Source organism: Manis javanica, chromosome 6, assembly GCF_040802235.1.
Source record: "Manis javanica isolate MJ-LG chromosome 6, MJ_LKY, whole genome shotgun sequence".
In the NCBI taxonomy this organism is placed as follows: domain Eukaryota; kingdom Metazoa; phylum Chordata; class Mammalia; order Pholidota; family Manidae; genus Manis; species Manis javanica.
This window is the reverse complement of record NC_133161.1, coordinates 143,544,650-143,564,385: the sequence shown is the minus strand read 5'-3', so window position 1 is coordinate 143,564,385 and position 19,736 is coordinate 143,544,650. Positions and strand designations below refer to the sequence as shown.

General features: G+C 39.2%; 1 protein-coding gene across 3 annotated transcripts in view; it reads left to right on the top strand.

The window, feature by feature from the left end:
- The window catches only part of ARHGEF12 (Rho guanine nucleotide exchange factor 12), a 138,137-nt gene extending 121,105 nt beyond the window's left edge, over positions 1 to 17,032 (top strand). For all 3 annotated transcript variants that reach the window (XM_073239597.1, XM_036992668.2, XM_036992667.2), the window contains 11 exons: positions 2,960 to 3,037; positions 4,125 to 4,200; positions 4,719 to 4,886; positions 5,747 to 5,834; positions 6,763 to 6,849; positions 6,986 to 7,065; positions 7,369 to 7,602; positions 9,762 to 10,226; positions 11,027 to 11,340; positions 12,424 to 12,493; positions 13,062 to 17,032. In XM_073239597.1, the coding sequence (XP_073095698.1) occupies positions 2,960 to 3,037; positions 4,125 to 4,200; positions 4,719 to 4,886; positions 5,747 to 5,834; positions 6,763 to 6,849; positions 6,986 to 7,065; positions 7,369 to 7,602; positions 9,762 to 10,226; positions 11,027 to 11,340; positions 12,424 to 12,493; positions 13,062 to 13,072 (1,671 nt within the window). In that variant the 3' untranslated portion in view covers positions 13,073 to 17,032. The remainder of the gene's footprint in view (positions 1 to 2,959; positions 3,038 to 4,124; positions 4,201 to 4,718; positions 4,887 to 5,746; positions 5,835 to 6,762; positions 6,850 to 6,985; positions 7,066 to 7,368; positions 7,603 to 9,761; positions 10,227 to 11,026; positions 11,341 to 12,423; positions 12,494 to 13,061) is intronic.
- The last annotated feature ends 2,704 nt before the right edge of the window (positions 17,033 to 19,736 follow it).

Here is a 19,736-nt window from a genome sequence, read left to right as displayed (position 1 = left end):
AGATGGGAAAAGCAAGATCAGGATTGTATAGTGAGAATATCAAATTAGTGTTACCTGGAATCTGTAAAATAATTGAAACAAATATTACATAATTGAAGAGCAGGCCATGTTTAACTATTCGTGTAGTACGTGAGTCCAGATCAATTTGTGATAGAACATCAGAGTTGTATCTTCCTCTTTTGAGCATCTATAGCTGCTTGTTTGCTCATTCATTCATCTATTCATCAACAAATATTTATAGAGTATCTACTGTATACTGAGTGTAGGGTATTGAGTGGTTAAGAAAATGAGCACAATAATTGTCCACATTGAGCTTGTTTTCCTAAGCAAGATAGAAAGGCTTTGAACAGATTATAGTGCAGGTGTTTTATATCAATTGTAACAACTACAATGAAAGAGAATTTCAGGATGCTAGGAGTGTATAGTTGGGGCCGGGGGCTAGCCTAGTTTGAGGGTGTTAGATGGTGGTTATCAGAGAAAGCTTCCTTGATAAATTGACATATAAGTCAAGCTCTGAAGGATGAGTGGAAATGAACCAAAAGAAGGTGGAAGAGAACATTACAGGTAGAGAAAATGGCATGTACAAAGTCCTGGGGTAAAAAGGAAGCATGGGCTGTTGGAGGAACTGAAAGGTTACGTGAGTGTGGCTCATGCCTAAAAAACAGAGTGGTATGGAATGAGGTACAGTAGGCCAGGGCCAAGTCATACAGGGCCCTGGCAGGCGATGTTAAAGATTGTGATTTTTATTCTAAAAGCAGTAGGAAGTCATTACAGAAATTTAAGAAGAGTGGAATGTTCAGATTTTTTACTTGTAAGTATCACTTATGCTGCTCTACAGAGAATGGGCTGCAGGGGAAGAGAGTGGATGAGAGCTCGGTTAGTAGTCTCCTGCAGAGTCCAGCGCAGACTGAGGGTGGCTCGGAGAAGTGCAGGGATTGGAAAAGCACTTAGAAGGTGAAGCTGACGGGACTTGGTAACTGATTTAGAGAAGGATTTGAAGAGAGTGATGCCAAGAGTAAATCCCCGTCTCCGGCTTATGCATTTGGAAGGACAGGATGAGTGCAGAAGCCCCAGGTGTGTGGGGAAGATGATGAGTTCATTTGGGATGTCAGGTGAAGATGGACATAAACAGTTGGCTAAGTGGATCCACTTCTATGAGGACTTTGTTGAAGATAAAAGTACAAGATTGTGACCACGTAGAGGCTATGGCTTCCATGGACCTGGATGTGATTTCTTAGGAATTGCCTATGATGACAGCCATTGGTGAGGCTGTAAGAAAACAGGAACTTGGCAAATGTAATGTTTGGGGTGTAAGATGTTAAAACCCCAGAGGGCAATTTGGCAATATTTACCTAAACTAAAAATGGACACAATCATACATCTACCATTTGACCTACCAATTCTATTCCTAGTGATTTACCTGAGAACTAAAGATACATATATGTCCACAGACTTGTACGAGAATGTTTACAACATAAACCAGATGTGGTATAGCCATAAACTAGAATAATAACCATTGGTATAAAGGAGTGAACATGGATGAATATCACAAATGTTATGCTGATTGAAAGAAACCAGACACAAAAGAGTACATAGGTGTAATTCAATTTCTATGAAGTTCTAGGACAGGGTAAATCTATGGTGGAAAAAAATCAGAAAAAATGGTTGTTACTGAGGCTTTAGGGACATATATTAACTAGGAAACTTACTGGGGTGATAGCATTTCTTATCTTGATAGGAGGTGTATTGATTGCACAGGTGTGTGCATTTGTAAAAACTCGTAGAAGGGTACACATAAAATGTGAGCATTCACTGTATGTAAGTTTTACTTTAAAAACAACTGTGTACAAAAACTGAACTCTTGTTAATGATATGCATGTTAAAATGTTAAGAGGGAACATGAGCTTTTATATCTGTAACTTACTTTGAAACACATCCAAAATATAAGATGGATTGAGGGATAGATAGAGGGATGGATAGATGGATAGATATGTGATAAAACAAATGTTAATTGTGGAATGTAGATGGTGGCCTGTATGGCTCTTCACTATATGCTCAAACTTCTCTGTATATTTGGAAATTTTTATCGTTTTGGAGAAAAATGTACCCTTTGATCTAACAGTTGTAGAAATTTATTCTACAGATATGTCCACACAGGTGTATAAAAACATATTTAAAGGCCATTTTATTGCAGTATTATTTGTTATAGAAGATTGGAATTAATCCATGGCCATCAGTAAGGGGTAATTAAATAAACTATAGTTCATTTCACAGAGTTGAACACCATATAGCCAGTAAACAAATGAGACAGCTCTGTCTATATGTGCTGATGTGGAACAATCTCTAACATGTATTGATGAGTGATAAACACACAGAAATGTGTATATGAATATGTTTCTGTTTTAGTAATACATATATGAATATATTATGCTATATCTTTTTTAAAAAGGGTATGCATATATATATATATACATGCATACAGACAAGCATACTTATTAAGTACATATATTCTATTTGCTTAGAATTTTTCTCATAGGCTCCCTAAGGAATGGATATTAGTGACTGAGTCTTAATAGGAAATTGTGTGTGGGGAGGCAAGAGGGCAGCCTTGGAGGGGGACCTACTTTTTATTGTGTGCCTTACAGTGCCTTCTGGATTTTGTACTATGTACATGACTTACATATTCAGAAAATGAATCTAATCTAGAGGTCAGTGAGTTTGAAAAGCAGATTGAGAAAGAAGAGCCAGAAAGTAGGAGGAAAATTAGGAGAGTGTAGTATCATCAATGCCAAGGGAAAAGGGTGTTTTAAGAAAGTGAGTTGCCAGTTGTGTCTGTTATTGCAGAGGGTTTAGTAAAATGCAGGTAAAAAAAATGTCCATTTGATTTAGAAACAGGGAGGTTATTGATATCCAAATAATAACCTCCAAGCAGTAACCTTGGCTCTGTCCTGGTTTTCAGCGCCTAGAAGATTATCAGCGTCGCCTTGATACCTCCAATCTGAAGCTGTCAGAATACCCAAATGTTGAAGAGCTCAGGGTGAGAGATGGTCTAATCATAATTTAAAAAATAAAATACAATTTGCTAAAGGCCTGGCAGGTAATTAACATATCAGTGGGAACATATGTCACCTGAAGAAATTACTGTATCATAGATGCCTGTATTTATGATTCTGTCTCCTTTTACATATCTGGTTTATATGAAGATTACTATAGTCCTTCATTAGAGGAATATATGTGTGAAACTAACTTTTGTGACAGGAGTTTGAAGGAGACTAAGGAACATTACCTAATTTCATGGTGTTCTATAGTTTGAATAAGAGTAGGGCTGTTTACCATGGGAACTTTTCCAGATTATTGAGTAAAGCAAGATGACTTACTTATTTTTCGGTGAAGCTCTTCAGAGGCATAAAAGTTGAAACCATTATAGGAATGATAATAAAATATTTATTAATTGCCATGTTAGTACATGAGTCTCTTGTATTAAGTAACATGTTAGGATTTTAAGTCTTTCTTATGCTGTTTCACTAGGATTTGGTTTGGGCACGTTTATGTTGGCAAGTTAAAGCAGACCTTTATGTCACATACAGCATCTTACCAAAAAGGGTGCTCATATGCGCAGTCCCTTAACTTCAGAGGATGAGATTTTTTCTAGAGTCACTTATCCTAAAAGATGGTTCTCTTACTAAGTTATTAAGAGCAGGTCTGAGCACTACCTGGACTTTTCATGAGTCCTGTTCCCTAGACTTGCTTTGGAACTAGACCCTGGGATTCAGGGGCTTCATGGAGATAAAGTATGCATCATCCTCATGTAGTTATTCATAGAAAAACTAAGGGCTGGGTTGGGAATCTAGTGGCTGAGCCCTTGCCACTCCATCTCCGTGAGCCATTGCCATCAATCTAGAATGAGACGTACATGACGGTGCCCCTGAATGTTTTCCTGTGAGTTGCCTTTTAGAAAATATTACACAGCTACCTTAACTTGGTCTTTATTCCATTTTCAATAGTTGATAGATACCAATGATAGTGAATGTAAATGGTATCTTTTGTGTTAAGAATTTCTTGAAAAGAGACTGGAGTATCATCTCACTAAGTGCTTGGAAATAATTTGTCTGTTATTTTGGCAGAATTTGGATTTAACAAAAAGGAAGATGATTCATGAAGGGCCATTGGTTTGGAAGGTGAATAGAGATAAAACTATTGGTAGGTCTAACGTCTGTCCATTTTGGGGAGAGTGTGGAAGGAAACGAATAGTAAAATTTCCTTTTGCCAAAGAGCAGAGATAACCACACTTTTCAGTTACAGCTGGAAGTAATGCTACTTCATGTTATTTATAATTTATAGAAGATCTAATTTTTTTTGTTCTATGTAAAGGGTGTTGAATATTCATTTAGAAATGAAGCAGAAAAACTTTGTCCTGATTCAGCCCTATCTCTGTTATTCTTGTGTTCTAGTGACTAAGCTTTCTTTAAACCACTACATCTCAAACTGTCTGTGGTGAAGAACCGTTGTTTTCTATTTCTTGTCAGTCACAGACTGACACTACGGTGTAATGCAATAATGGTGAATTATTAAAAATGAAATTTAAAAAGACAAGAGCAGGTTAATTTTGAAATTTTACTTGATTTTCCAGACATAAATTTTCTCTGTTGAATTGTTACAGGGTTTGTAAAACATTTCAATTTCTGTACTAATTGCCTTTCCTACGTGTTTATTTCTAGATCTATACACATTGCTGCTGGAAGACATTCTCGTATTGTTACAAAAGCAGGATGACAGACTGGTGTTAAGGTGTCACAGTAAGATTCTGGCATCTACAGCTGACAGCAAACACACATTTAGCCCTGTCATTAAATTGAATACAGTGTTGGTTCGACAAGTGGCAACAGGTGAGTATGTCTGCTGAGGGATGCAAACCTCTAGGTTCATCGTGATGTTGCATAAGATACTCAGTATTAAGTAGCACAGCAGGCATAGAGTTCTGTTCCTTTTATTTCTTATGCAAATTAAGTGAGGTTGATTTACTCTTGAGAAAGTGAACTAAGAATTTATACCCCAAAGTTGTTCAAGGTGCCTAGATTCTCTTTTCTGCATTTGAAAATTTTCTGCCTATTATTTTTGTCTTTACTCCATGTTCAAGTCATTGATAGACACCAGTGAAGATAGTGAATTGAAAGGTAATCCTAATGAAAGGTTTTCATTAGAGTAGTATACTTTTTGATTTGGTAACAAAACTGAAGGAGGTTGGTGTAGTTTGGGTTTAATGAAATCATTTTTAGTTAGCAAGTTATACATTTATATATATTTATATAATATATGTATATATTATATAACACTGAGATCCCTTTTAAAACTTGTTAGTTCCATAAATTTGTGACCTCTTTTCTCCAATACCCACTGAATGTAATTAACCATTTAGCAAAAGGGTGATTCAAAATACATGCAAAATGGTCACTGAGTTTACTAATTTAGATACATTGACACCTTCTTGTTTCTAATAAATTACTGTGAACTTAGTGCCAGTTTTTATCATCTTTGTTTTATTGAGGTATAAATATGTATAGCAGAACATACAATAAGTTGCCCAGATATTAAGTGTATAGCTTCATGAATTTTTGCAAAGTGAACACATGTAACTTTTACCTACATTAAGATGTGAAATAATGTGAGGACCCTAGAAACATCCTTCATGGCCTCTGTAGGTCCTGTTCATATTGTTAGAGTAATTTTTGTCCTGTTTTTTTTCCAGATAACAAAGCTTTATTCGTCATCTCCATGTCGGACAATGGAGCCCAAATTTATGAACTGGTGGCACAGACAGTTTCTGAAAAGACCGTGTATGTATTAGCTATAGCCACCTTGCTCTAATATCTGTTTATTATCCTGAATGTAATATTCTACAAACTTAACTTTGTTTTTGTAATGGGGCTTTGAAAACCAAAAACTATATGGAAACAAGCACTTCCTCTATTATTTGAGAGATGTTCTTCTAAGAATTGTTCCTTTGTAGATTGATGTCTCTTATTTTGATTATATGCTTTTTTTTTTTCCACTTTTTTTTTTTTTTTGAGAGGGCATCTCTCATTTATTGATCAAATGGTTGTTAACAACAATAAAATTCAGTATAGGGGGGTCAATGCTCAATGCACAACCATTAATACATCTCAAGCCTAATTCTCGTCAGTCTCCAATCTTCTGAAGCATAACGAACAAGTTCTTATTACATGGTGAACAAATTCTTACATAGTGAATAAATTATTACATGGTGAGTAGTGCAAGGGCAGTCATCACAGAAACTTTCGGTTTTGATCACGCATTGTGAACTATAAACAATCAGGTCAAATATGAATATTCGTTTGATTTTTATACTTGATTTATATGTGGATCCCACATTTCTCCCTTTATTATTATTATTATTTTTATTTTTAATAAAATGCTGAAGTGGTAGGTAGATGCAAGATAAATGATATACGCTTTTGAAAATATCTTTTGAAAGACAAAATTCTGAGAACAAGCAAGTGAAATCTTTTAATGGGTAGTGTATCCATAATGTCCTTAGGTTTTTCTTTAGGAGTTTTTATAATCTCTACTGAATAGTATGTTGCCAAAATAGAGATTTTCCTGGCAGAAGCAGGGATTTTTGTCGGTTGGTTAGCTTTGGTTTCTGGTTTGTTTTTGTTTTCATTTTTGCTTTCCAATGTATTTAAAGGCCCTTTCTTCTTCCTGTCCCTTTTGTACTGCGCCTTCTTTCCTAACTTCCTGCAGCTGGCAGGACCTGATCTGCCGGATGGCCGCCTCGGTGAAGGAGCAATCCACGAAGCCGATTCCGTTACCGCCGTCCCCACCTTGCGAGTGAGTGTGCCTTGCCTTTGCACTGTAGGAGGACGGACTGTGTGTCTTGGTCAGAAAAGGAATGGATAATTCTCATTTTGTTGCAGTGATGTTAGGCTCCTAATAAAGCTGAAAGATTGTTTTCTTTCTTCTATAGAGGAGACAATGATGAAGAAGAGCCTCCAAAATTAAAAGTGGAACATCATGGCATTTCAGTTACTGGTCTGCAGAACCCAGGTAAACTGATCTGTTACATGTACCTGGAAGAATGTTGTCTGTATGTCACTCATTAAAGGCAAAGAAACTTTAACTCTTGGTTTATGCAGGTTCTGGCATCAGCTATTTACTTAAACAAACCTCAGTAGTAGCCTTCTGAGTGCCATCATAACACTGCTCTAAGTGCCGTGTATTTGACTTAACAGATGATTTCTGTAGCTCATGTGGTTTTTTTTTTCCCCCAAGTATTTCCTGAATGCTTCATGTTAAAAGTTGAAAGTTTTGCTTAAGGTAATTTTCTTCTTTTTCTGTTTCATTGAACAGACAGAGGTTTGGGATTAGAGGCTCCTTCAATACCATCAAAGCCTCAGCCGCGCTCACTGGGCGCCTCTGGGGAGTCGGAGCTCGATGATCTCTCTGCAGCCGAGAGACAGTTTGCAAAGGAGCAGCATGCAGACGGGACTCTAAAGGAAGCGGCAGTGAGTTACCAGATCGCCGTCCCAGATCCACACTTGCCTCTCTCAGAAGAACGGTGGGCATTGGATGCACTAAGGAACTGTAAGCTTTATTCAGACGTTAACACAGATATTTATTGAGTGCCAGAGTCGTGTAGTGTGCTATGCAGCCATTATGGAGGATCTAAAGAAGTATAAATTATGACTTTTACTTTCATGAATTCTGCAGTTTAGTTGGAAAGATGACAGAAAACCTTCCCTCACCTTTTTAAGTAACAAACAATACAAGTATATAGAAATTGGTCTGGTTGTGGGGACCAGAAAAAGGGGGCATTAGAAAACAAGACAGATGTGATTATGGCCTTGAAGGGTAGGTAAGATTCATGTAGGCATATTGAAGAATAGAAGTCAGTCAGACAGGAATAGTGTAGGACTAAAAGCACAGAGGCAGAAAACTCTGAGGCTAGTTCAAGAGCAGCGAGTAGATCACTGGGCCTGTGGTAGACCGTGGAAGTGGAAGGGCTCATGGGGAAAGGTTGGAAAGGCAGAAGACATGTCTTTGAGCCCAGTTCTTGTGAACCTGGAGTACCTTATTGGGTCCTTCCAGTCTTAAGGGTGGACATCACAGTGTATTGAGGGCTTTATCAAACTGAAATATGCTGATTGTCTTGGGAGGTTGTAGGATGCTCCACCACGGCCCATCATTCACACACACACACACACACACACACACACGAATAGGTGGGTCCCTGCTGCTGTTAGCTCTCCCCTCCGTCCCTAGCCTGGCTGAGAATTTCTGCTGCAAATGGGATGCATCATACCCCTCAGGTGTATTGGCAGAAAGGCAGAGAATGATGGCTGCAGCTGCAGAGACCCATCTGAAGTCGCTGAGCTAGGGTATGGCTGGTGAGAAAGGATGGATCTGGCTGAGAGCTGTGGAAGGATTTGAATGGAAAAAGCTTTTGGAGTGGTGTAGTTACAGTCAGGCTGTGTTAGTGGTCTGGGCTTGAGACTAGAAGGATTTAGACTAGAATAGTGTCAGGAATAAAAATAAAGTGAGAGCATAAAACAATTGACTTGTTTGGATGTGAGGACAAAGGAAAGGGAATATTTAGAGATAATTTCACTGTTCTTGTCAGAAGTAAAAGTCAGAAAGGACCACCACTGCCCACTGCTACAATTTCTTTATTTCCTTTTTTTATTTGCCAGCTCAATTTTAAAATGTTGAGATTAAGATAATGAATGGCAAGCCATTTAAGAGGAAGTGATGAGTAGAAAAGTTGAGGTTTTAAGTCTGGAAATTTGGAGAAAGGTTAGGGAGAGGGATGGATTTGTGTATCAAAGCTATAAGAATTTTTAGCATCTCTCAGGAAGTGAATGTCGAACAGGAAGACAGAGGGTGAAAAACTGAGACCAATGTGGAGACTGTTTTCCTGAAGAAGCAGAAGGTAGAAATTAAACCTGAGTTGAAACTAGGGAATTGGTCAAGTTCTCCAAGATCTAATTTGTTCTAGATTCTGCTGAATTAACAGTTAAAATGTATTCTGATGGTTTGACATTGTCCCAGTACCTCTATCACTGCATGAAATACCTCACAGGATACACTTGCCCATTTAAAATTAAATTGGTTCTATTTTCAATGACCTAAGGAAGCTGTGCCACTAGTAAGGTCATTTTTTTTAAAAGCTAATAAATATTTTCTTATCCCTTGAAATCATGCATTCTACCAAATCATTGCAATTAAATTTTATTACAAGGCAGTTTTATTGTCTTCTTTGCCATTTAAAGAGATGCTTTGGATTATTTTAAATGATGAAATACATGTTTTCTATATCTAATAAAATTAGAAAAATAATGCCTGTTTGCATAGAGCCTGCTTCTGGAAAAGCAGACTTTCAGGATTTTTGTCTAGCTTAACATCCTTTTAAGAAGTACCTTTGGAGTATTATTCCAGTTACATGGAAGACATAAAAAATAGAAGTAGGCACAGTATTGGTTACTTAGCAGTTCTAAATAAGAGTACCTCTCCTTTAAAAATGCTTTGATCTTTTCAAGTTTAGTTTAATATTAAATCTTCTCTACATGGTCCTTTATTTCATTTTTCAACAAAAGAAGAAACGATTGAATACAATGCATATTTTGATTGTATGTTACTAAAAAGGTGCTTACTTTTAGAGATAATTGATAATTCCACTAATTTAATATTGGCAGTCCAGAGTGAGAGTTGTGAATGTGTGTTTTTCCCTCTTCCTAATCTTTTAGTGGGTTTGTTGAAGCAGTTGCTGGTACGACATCTGGGTTTGACTGAGAAGAGCACCCAGGGAGACTGGCCATACTCCCCAAGATACAGGACAGCCTCTCCGGGGGTGCAGGCAGACAGTGGGACCCAGAACTCTGAGAATGTTAAAGCCTGTCATCCTGGTGAAGGGCAGATGCCCTGTAGAACTGGAACTGGGGACATTTCAACTTGTTACAGTCCACGGACTTCAACTGAATCTTCTGCTCCACGGGATTCAGTAGGACTGGCATTCCAAGAGAGCCAGGCAAGTACTGTTTTAGTGATGGACCACATGAGTGTGACCCCGGAGATGCCTCCTGCAGAGCCGGAAGGGGGTCTTGATGAGAGTGGAGAGCACTTTTTTGATGCCCGTGAAGCACATAGTGATGATAATCCATCAGAAGGCGAGGGAGCAGTTAAAAAGGAAGAGAAAGATTTGCGCATCTCAGGCAAGTTTCTTTCATATTTAAACTTCTATTTTGATCATTGTTAACTGTCGTGTGTGTTAATGGATGTTGTTTGGTATCCAAGCATTATTGTGTGTATGTGTGTGATTCATGCAAAAAATAATTACTGAATCTACTCTGTGCCAGCCTCCATCCTAGGTGCTGAGAGACATAGCATTGAATAAAACACAGAAAAAAGCTACTATTTTCATGAGACTTAAGTACTAGTAGAGGAAAGGCATGGTAGTAAGTAGATAAACAGATGTCAGATAGTAAGAATTAGGAGGAAAGATAAGTCAGACTAAGGGTTGGAGATGAATGGGGCAGACAGGGCGATTAGGGAGAAGGGCCCTAACGAGGTAACATCTAAGCAGAGACCCAAGTGAGGGAGAAGCTAGGGCACCAGGAAGCAGAGCGCTGCATCACGGGGGCACAGTGCGCAGGCTGCAGGGCAAGAGCAAGCCGTCTGTGGGTGAAGAATGCTAAGGGGGTGTGGAAAGAGAGGCATTTGGCAGGGGAAGTGATGGCGAGATCATATAGGGACTGCAGTTTTCAGCTTTTAGCTTTTAAAATGCTAACTGATGAAATTATTCCAAAATTACTATGGAACTTTGCTAAGTTTAGCTTTAACCTGAAATGAGAAACGTCTGATGTCCTTAAAACTGAACTTGAGAACCTGGGAACTAATGGCTTTTTACCCTCTTGAGTAGCTTTTAAAGTTGCCAGCATGGCACCCCATATCCACTTCCCAGTGTGGTGATGGCGGCACTAACCTCATCAATCTGTTGTGTCTCTGTCGCCAGGAAACTATCTGATCCTTGATGGCTATGACGCCGTGCAGGAGAGCTCCACAGATGAGGAGGTTGCTGCCTCGCTGCCCCCGCAGCCCATGACAGGCATCCCCTCGGCAGACTCTGCCCACCAGCAGCCACATTCTCCCCAGAATGCTCACTCTGATGGGGCAGTTTCACCGTTCGCCCCAGAATTCCTGGTCCAGCAGCGCTGGGGAGCTCTGGAGGATTCCTGTTTTGAGATCCAGAGTCCCTCCTGTGCAGATTCACAAAGCCAGATCATGGAGTTCATTCGTAAGATTGAGGCTGACCTTGAACACTTAAAGGTACTTCAGACTTCAGCATCCATGGGACTTGGTTATAAGAAACACATTGAACAGAGAGGAAGCGCAGAGTGATTAAAATGCTCATGTTGATAGACTTGATCAGGTTCTAGATGGTATGTTTTCCTTGACCACTGCCCATCATGAATGACCTGATGAAAAGCTTCAGTCAGCATTGTCTTACCTGGTTACAGATCACAGGAGCAGAACAAGTTGTAGCTCTAAAAGTTGTGTGTTCGTAGGGGTTTCCAAGTTTAAGAACCTACTTATGATCTGGGTGATTGGCTGACGTCCATGAGCAAATGTGAACAGCAAGCTGTCTCAGTGGGTGTGTGTCATGAGGATCTAGGATGGGAGATACTGTTGCTTGCTGGGCCCTGTTGGTTATCTGTGAATTGTTAGGTGAGGCTGGTACTTTCCCAGATGCCATGACACAGAAATTGGCTGCAGTGGCTCCTGCAATCTAAAACCTAGGCATGGATGGGATTCTTGTAAATTGATAATTGAAGATACCACTTTATTAGCTGCTACCTCAAAACTGACTTGTGTGGTAATTTCTGAGAAAAGGGCTCTATCCTAAAGTTTGCATTTCATAGATATAGCTGCTAGATCACAAATGTTTTCTCAGGACATGGTTTAGTTTAGAGGCTTTAGGGAGAGAAGTAAGTGTTCTTGGCCTTTTAGCCAAAGACTGGTTTCCCTTAGTTTGTCCTCTAACCTCGTATGATAGGGTTTCCCCTCTTCCATGTGATTGTAGGTAGTGTCATCCTGTGGTGGATGAGAGGACATACCTGAGTGCCCCTTAATGGGCGGGTTGGCTTCAGCATAGTTCCTGCCACATGCAGGACCATTTTCAGGGTGACCGTGGGGATGGGAGGGTCACTCTCTCCTTTACCTTCTTTTTATGTGAGAAAGTTTTATGTTACTCACTCAAGGGAGAAACAGTAAAAAGAACGAAATTTGTTCGTTTCCCCTATTAACAAAATTTTTGCTGATGATGACACTGACATTTGAAAGCATGTACATGTCATATAAAAATTTTTTTTATGATGTTCAAATGACAAACCTATGGGCTTTATTTTACAGAAGGTGGAAGAAAGCTACACCATTCTTTGCCAAAGGCTGGCTGGGTCCGCCCCCACAGACAAACACTCAGGTATGTGAAAACTGTGGATTCCAGATTCTGGAATCATCCTGCCTGAGCATACACTGGATGAAATGACTTATCATTCTTGAAAGTGGAAACCTTCTGAAATTCCATTTTTCTTGGCTGTCTTTAAAAAACTACTTGTCTCCAAGCATCCTGTGTCAGGCAGAGGCTGTTGTCTGCCGACCTGGCTCTTCTGTCCTAAGAGGGCTGCGGTTGCCGCTTCCCATGCCGTGTCCCCTCTCTGTCATTCCTCGCCTTTGCAGAAACTGGAGGCGGAGAGGCAGTGAGCACGGTAGACCCTGGGTTCCACCTGAGACCTGCAGGGCTTCTGGGGGCCGAGTCCCCCTCAGGTCTCGCTGTCCTTTTGTGTCCCCTGCAGGGCAAGCAGTGTCTCTCCCTGACTGGACATGGCTCTGTGTTCAGTGCAGCCATCTGCATTCATCGGTTTTATACTTTGGGGTGAGGTGATTCTGGCCCAGAAACAAAGCTCTAACCACGCCCACAGATTCCACAGGGGCTCTCTAAGTGTCAGTTTGTTCTTAATTTGATCTCCACCTATCTTTGTTCTTCCCAGATAAAAGTTAAGAGCTGCATGTCCTGGAGGGGGACTGAAGGTTGCTGGATTTTGAGCGTCGGCCACTGTATCACCACATCCTGGCTCCAGTGTGGACACAGAGAGAATGCGTGACAGAGGACCTGCCCGTGAGCCCTCTGGGGTCAGCCATGCCCCAGGGTGCCCAGAACGGGACTAGTTCTTCACAGTCTGGCAGCTGACTGATCTGTCAGGGAGAGAACACCATTCTCTCGCTCTGCTCTCCTCACTATTAGAAATTCATTTTTGATTCAGAACAAAAACCAAATGTATAGAGCTTTGGGTGTAGGATATGAAATTTTACTTAGACTTAAGAAAAAGAGAAAATCAAATGTATTTATTTGACTTCATTCCGTATTTGAAAGCACATTTAAATTTTTATTTTGCCATGTTTTGTTTGAATTGAGTAGCGAGAGTTTTAGCGCTTTGTATTTCGTACGCACCCAAGGATCAGTCGCTCCTGAAGCACAGAGGTCAGGAAGGGCTGTTAGGAGGTTGGGTAGAGGAGGACGAGGAGCATCTAGCTTTCCCCGAACTATTCCAGGCCCTCTGCCGTCTGGCGGGCTGCTTCTTTGAGGGTCACCTCGAAGACATAGTGTGCCTATGGCTCCTGTGCGCTGTGTGCTGCCCAGGTGGGCAGAGGTCAGGTGGGCTTCCTCCTGCCTGAAGCCAGCACCTCCTCTGTGTTGCTGGGATCAACCCCCAATTAACAGAAATCCTCAGTGTACTAAATAACAGGCACTTGAAAATGGGTGTGTATTCTTCTATTGTTTTCTTTTCTATTGAGGGTTGGGATTTGGGAGGGAGAGGAAAGCAAATTTTATTTTCTTGACTATAAATTTGTTATTCATGGTATTGCTTCATTTTTGTAATTATACATTAGACTTCAGCACTTGTGTAAAATTATCCCTGCAGATTGAGCAGGACGTAAAAGCAAACAAGTGGAGATGCTGCGACGACGGTGGCAGGGGTGGGGGATGCTAAGGAAGGGGGGGATGGGGGCGGGTAAAACAGTTTGTTTTGGGCAGGTTATCTAACTGAATCACTACTGAGTTGAACAATGGCTGTCATTAGCCACGGGTACTGCTGATTATAAGGCCAGTAAAGTTTTAGTACCTGGAGGTTTGACTCTAATTTTTGCACTGATGGTGCCAAAGGGCTCTTTGAGTTAAAAGGGGAGCCAAGGGTGGAGTGGGGAGCGCCGTGGTGGGGCAGGCGGAGCTGCGCCCAGCTGCAGAAGCACTTCCGGCTCCACTGCTGGGGCTCTTTCCGCACTGGTGCATGACTGACCTTAAAAATTGCAGACCAGAACGTACACTGGATACTGCGGGCAAGGTGTTGGTAACCGCCTGCTCTAGGATGAATAATAGTATTGGCAGCACCCTACACAACATGTTTCAGAATTATAACATTGTAAAAACTTGAGAACTCCATCAGTTGCAATTGGCTTTCTCTGGTTTTCTTTGTGCATCAGGTGTATATGTTTTGGAGTATCTTTGCCAACTAAAACTAAATCATTTGTCAAATCTTAAAATTCTGTTAATATGCAAGGAGTTCATCCACTGCTGGTATCTTTCTGTAGTGCCCCCTGAACCCTATGGGTGGTCAGGATGTAATTTTATTCTTCCCTACAGTCCAAAATACTGGACTTCCTTTTTTTTTTGTTCCCTCATCACAAGGGGTCAGGATTCCCAGCTACTTTTATAAACACCACTACAACTTAACAAGCTCATCTGTGTCCAGATTCTTGTTTCTGTCTTTTCAAAACTGATCTATGTTTTTCAGTAGACCAACTTGGATTGCTCGACCTTATCTATAAATTAGAATTATATTTTGAGTCATAGACCAAGTATAAATTAAATCAGAATGGGATTAAAAATTTTAGAAGCAGAAGCTAATATATAAGTGAGCTTGGAACTTGAACTTTCTATTATCTCTTAAGGGAAGCAAATAGAAACCAAATGGTGACATTGTGCTGCTGGAAATAATGTGGTCACTCCCAACTAAAGGGTTACACACTGGTAACCTCTCCATACTAGTACCGTCAGCAGGCAGTTAATCAGGAGAAAGGTAAATACAAAGAGAACTTTCCTCTGAACTTTAGACAGTACAGGGTAATTGCATAATTCTCTAGCACTCATTTAAGAAGTTCTGTAGCTTGGTTTTGATTTCTCTTATAGCTCAGCCAGTATCTTGTCCTTAGCAATTAATTTGCTTGTCTTTTCCTGCAGTTTAACCTCTCCTTGGAACAAAACAGGGCTAACTGGAAAAACGCTTTGACCATAGGTCTAGTACTTAAAAATACATTCATATCTAGATTTTCAAACAAATCCCTAAAATAAAGTCTCACTGAAAAGATCCCACAACTTTGAGTGTTCCTTTTATCTTAACTGCTTAACTTCTTCCCTCCTTCCCAACTTGGCTTCCCACACCTTCCGTTTTTATTTTGGCCATTAAAATTCCTTCCATTTGTTACTAAATCTGCCTTTCAGGATGATAGAATTAGGTATTCATCCTGTCTTTGAGTGAGACTGGTTACCACCGAAGCTGTTTTCTCAAAATTATGTGTCCAGAAGTTGGCATCTTCCAAGCACGGCAGTTAGAGCCGCCGCCTTCCCAGAGCAGGAGACCTGGGTGCTAGGTACTGAAGCCGACTGCCGTGGCCCTGCACTCTCTCCAGTGGGCCTAAAGGCTCCTTTGCTGTTACGTGGCCGATTACATTTGGAGCATCTTCTTCCTTTTGAGAGAACATAGGTAAGGTAAATCAGCAAGCCCCCGAAGTGCTGTAATTTAAAACCATGATTACAGCTCTAGAAGCCGTATATTTTGCATACTTTAAAATCAGCTAACTTGGACTGCTTGAGTTATCTTGGCTTTTAGACCTTAAACTGTAACTATCGATTATATAATACTGCATGGAAGGTATATTTCATAAGCTTTTTTGGCTTCTGTATCCTAAAACACAAAAGGTGAGTCCCTTTAAAAAAGGTTTTTTATTTGTTTTTGGAGGTGGGGGAGGAAGCTAATGTGATAGGAGAGGAGAGAAACCCAATTTTTCTTCCTTTTAGAAGCTAAAGAAAATTGTTTTGCTTCCTGTAAATTGTCTTTTAGTTGCATACTCTTTTTTCCTTTTTGATGGTGAATTTGATGTATTGCGTGGAGCTTCTAGATTCCAAACTGGAAACTGTCTTCTCTGAAGGTGGCAGAGGATGTTATTTTGAGCTGCTAGAACTTTGATATTTCCTCCCCTACGTATCACAGCACCGCTGAGACCTGTGTGTAGAGGACCTCAAGATAGAAAATTAGCAGGACCTGCCCAGTTACCTTTCCGCCGGCTAGTTTTTTTTTTTCCAAATATTACAATTTTTGTTTTGTAAGTCATGTTTTGTCTGACCTTTCCACCCCTTTTCAAAGTGATCTGCAAAATTGTTCTTTCCTCAAGAAGAGTTCCTTTTGCCTCATTCCTTATTCCTTCCCCACTGGTACTGATGGTTTTGACAATAAATTGGTGGGAAAAAAAGTACCTCCTAGAAGGAAGCCCTGTTCACCATTTCCAGGTGCCAATGGCTAAGCAGATGTACTGCAGAAATAACTGTAATGTGCACACTGTTGGTTATTTTTAATAAGCCTCTTCCTACTAGAACATTTTATTTTCCTTGTTCACCATACAATCATGTACTCTATAACAGAAATTGCTTTTAAAGAAATCTGGAACTATCTTTAAAAAAACTTTATTAATAATCATGTATTTTTACTGATCACATTTTGAAATGCCTAAAAGACTTTATTGTTCTAATTATCCAGATGTACCTTTGTAAAATAGCTCTTCTATGAATTAGCTGATAAGGCTGTATGTTTCTGGAACAAAATATTGGTCATCTAAAAACTTTCTGTTTTCTGGGGTCTGGGAAAATAGAAAATGAGAGTTCAAATATTAAATATGCTTAAAGGAACCAAGTATGTGACTTTTTATTTATATTCTTATTGATTTGTCTTGTACAAGGTTGTATTAGAGAAGTGTAGGTGCCAAGGAGGCCTGAATTAATCTTACTGGCAATGACTGTTAACATCTCCCTTGCAGATTAGAGTATCTTTACTAGTGAGACCAGCCAGTTGGTCTCTGTGATGTGTAGACTTCATGAGGGCACTGGCAGCTGGCATTGCTCCAGCTTCTGGGGCAGAGCTGTCATTTTTTTAACAGCTTAATTGAGATAAAATCCACGTATTACACAATTCACTCATTTAAAGTATATGATTCAATTATTTTGGTATATATATATTTTTAATTATAAAATGCATGTAACATGTAATTTGTCATTGTAACCACTTTTAAGTGTATACAGTTTAGTGGCATTAATGGGGCAGCTTTTATGGTTCACTTGAAGATAACTTTGGTTTAATGCTACCCTAAATAAAAGTATGATGTCTTTATTGCCATTCTTATCCCCAATGCTGGACCTCCTAAAGTACCAACATTTTATGCTTTTATGGATCCCATTTTAACTCTGTAGGCTCACTGTGTTTGAGGGTATTTTGTATGTTGGTTTTGACACAGAGGTATAATTTGATGTATTCTTGGCTTACTGCTTCAGTTTTAAGTCATTCAGGGCATGTTTGGCTGGTGTATCTAATAAGCAGAACAAAAAATGCTTAGTTTTTTTTTATTTTGTAGAATCTTTTAGTTAAACCTCTTAAAAATTAAGGATATTCAAATATGGTTTGCAGAAATTAAGCAGAACAAAAAATGCTTAGTTTTTTTTTATTTTGTAGAATCTTTTAGTTAAACCTCTTAAAAATTAAGGATTTTCAAATATGGTTTGCAGAAATTAACCTGTTTGCACTCTTAGCTCTCGTTATAAACGTAACTGGTCGAACAGATAAACGCTCATACCATTCTCACTTGCTCCAAGATGGCCACCTTCTAATAGGAATGGAGAAAGTGAAATCCTGTCTTTGCACGTGAGCGGTTGCTCCCACTTCTTGCTGTCCTCTTGCAAGCCAAGTGAGTGGGACACCAAGGGTTTTAATACTGACCTGAAAAATAAGAAGATTCTGATGAAAATGTTGCTTTTCATTTGCGCCTGATGTCTTCTTACTATGACACATGTCATAAAACATTACAGATGCACAGCTAGATGTGTTTCCTGTTTTTTTTCTGTAATGTCAAATATAATTCTTGTTACTAACTGAAAACACTTCCTCAATTTCTGCTGTCAGGGAATGTTTGTTTTACCACCTCTTATTACTATTGAGACATCATCATTCCCTGAGCACCAGCCTAGGTCTTGGTTTGAAATCATTTGAGGTAGGTAGAACTCTCTTTCTATGCTATTATTTCCCCTCATTTGATTTGGGTGTTTGGACCTACCTGTAATTCAGATTTTTTCCTCTACAGCATTTTATGTCAGTGCATCCCTTTCTTTGTACATGCGACCACAGTTAGGACTGCTTGAACACATTCTGATCTAGACAATAATTAGGGTACATCTTGGTAATCTTTTAAATTTTTGTAGAAGTATCTGTACAGAGAAATTTTTTTCTACTGCCAGTATTTTAAATATTAGAGGCAGGTAGCATGAAAAAGTACAGTGGTTCTCAATCCTATTTATCTCAGGACCACTTTACACTTAAAAATTACTGAGGATCTTATTTATGGAGGAGCTTATGTTCATGTAGATTATGTCTATTGATATTTATTAGAAATTAAAATGAGGGATTTATTAATGAGGAATGAGAAAAATAAAAACATTAATTCAATTGAAAGTAATAGTAAACCCCGTACATGTTCTTATGGAAAATTACTATATTTCCACAACAAAAGTATTTATTGAGAAGAATGTTTTATAGCTTTTCAAATCTTTTTAATGTTTGGCATAGTAGAAGAAAGCTAGATTCTCATATCTACTTCTGTATGCAGTCTGGTGTGGTATGTTTTGGTTGAAGTATGTGAAGAAAATCTAGCCTTGCACAGACATATATTTTTAAAAGGGAAAATATTTCAATCACCTTTGCAGATAATTGTGGATATTATTCTTTGATTCTTCACTGAAACTTTAAGGCAGTTTCTTAAAAGATAGCTGCAATGTGGAATCTGAGGCCATTTCAATGAAATTTTATACTTTGATAAAATCTATCAGTCCATTTTATACTTAAAATGTGTGAAGAATAGAATCTTTTACCAAGGCATGATTCTGAAATACCCAGTTGTAGTTATTTGGAAATTATTGGTGTACTGAATTATGCAGGTCTTCAAATGTTGATTCATTTCTTTATATAAGATTTAGAAAATTGCATTTGTTAATGATAGCTGATCTTTGAAAACTCTCATGTGGTGGGTACAGATGTCCAAAAACTTCTGATTTTTGCTTGACAGCTCAAGTTTTATCATTGGCAACAAATAGAGTTGTTTTTCTTTAAATGACAGACTCGCTGTGTTCATCTGTGAGACATACCTGCCAGACATTCACACCTGCATAGCCACTGCTTACCTGCCATTCTTTCAAATTCAAGTGATATTGAGACAAAAAAAATTTGGCTAGTTCAGCTGTCAACTCAAATAATTTTCCAAGGCTGTTCCTCCAGACACACCAGGGCACCTTGGTGTGAGGCAGATTCCCATTCCATCACAGAATAGCAAAAAGATGCCCACTCAAGCGT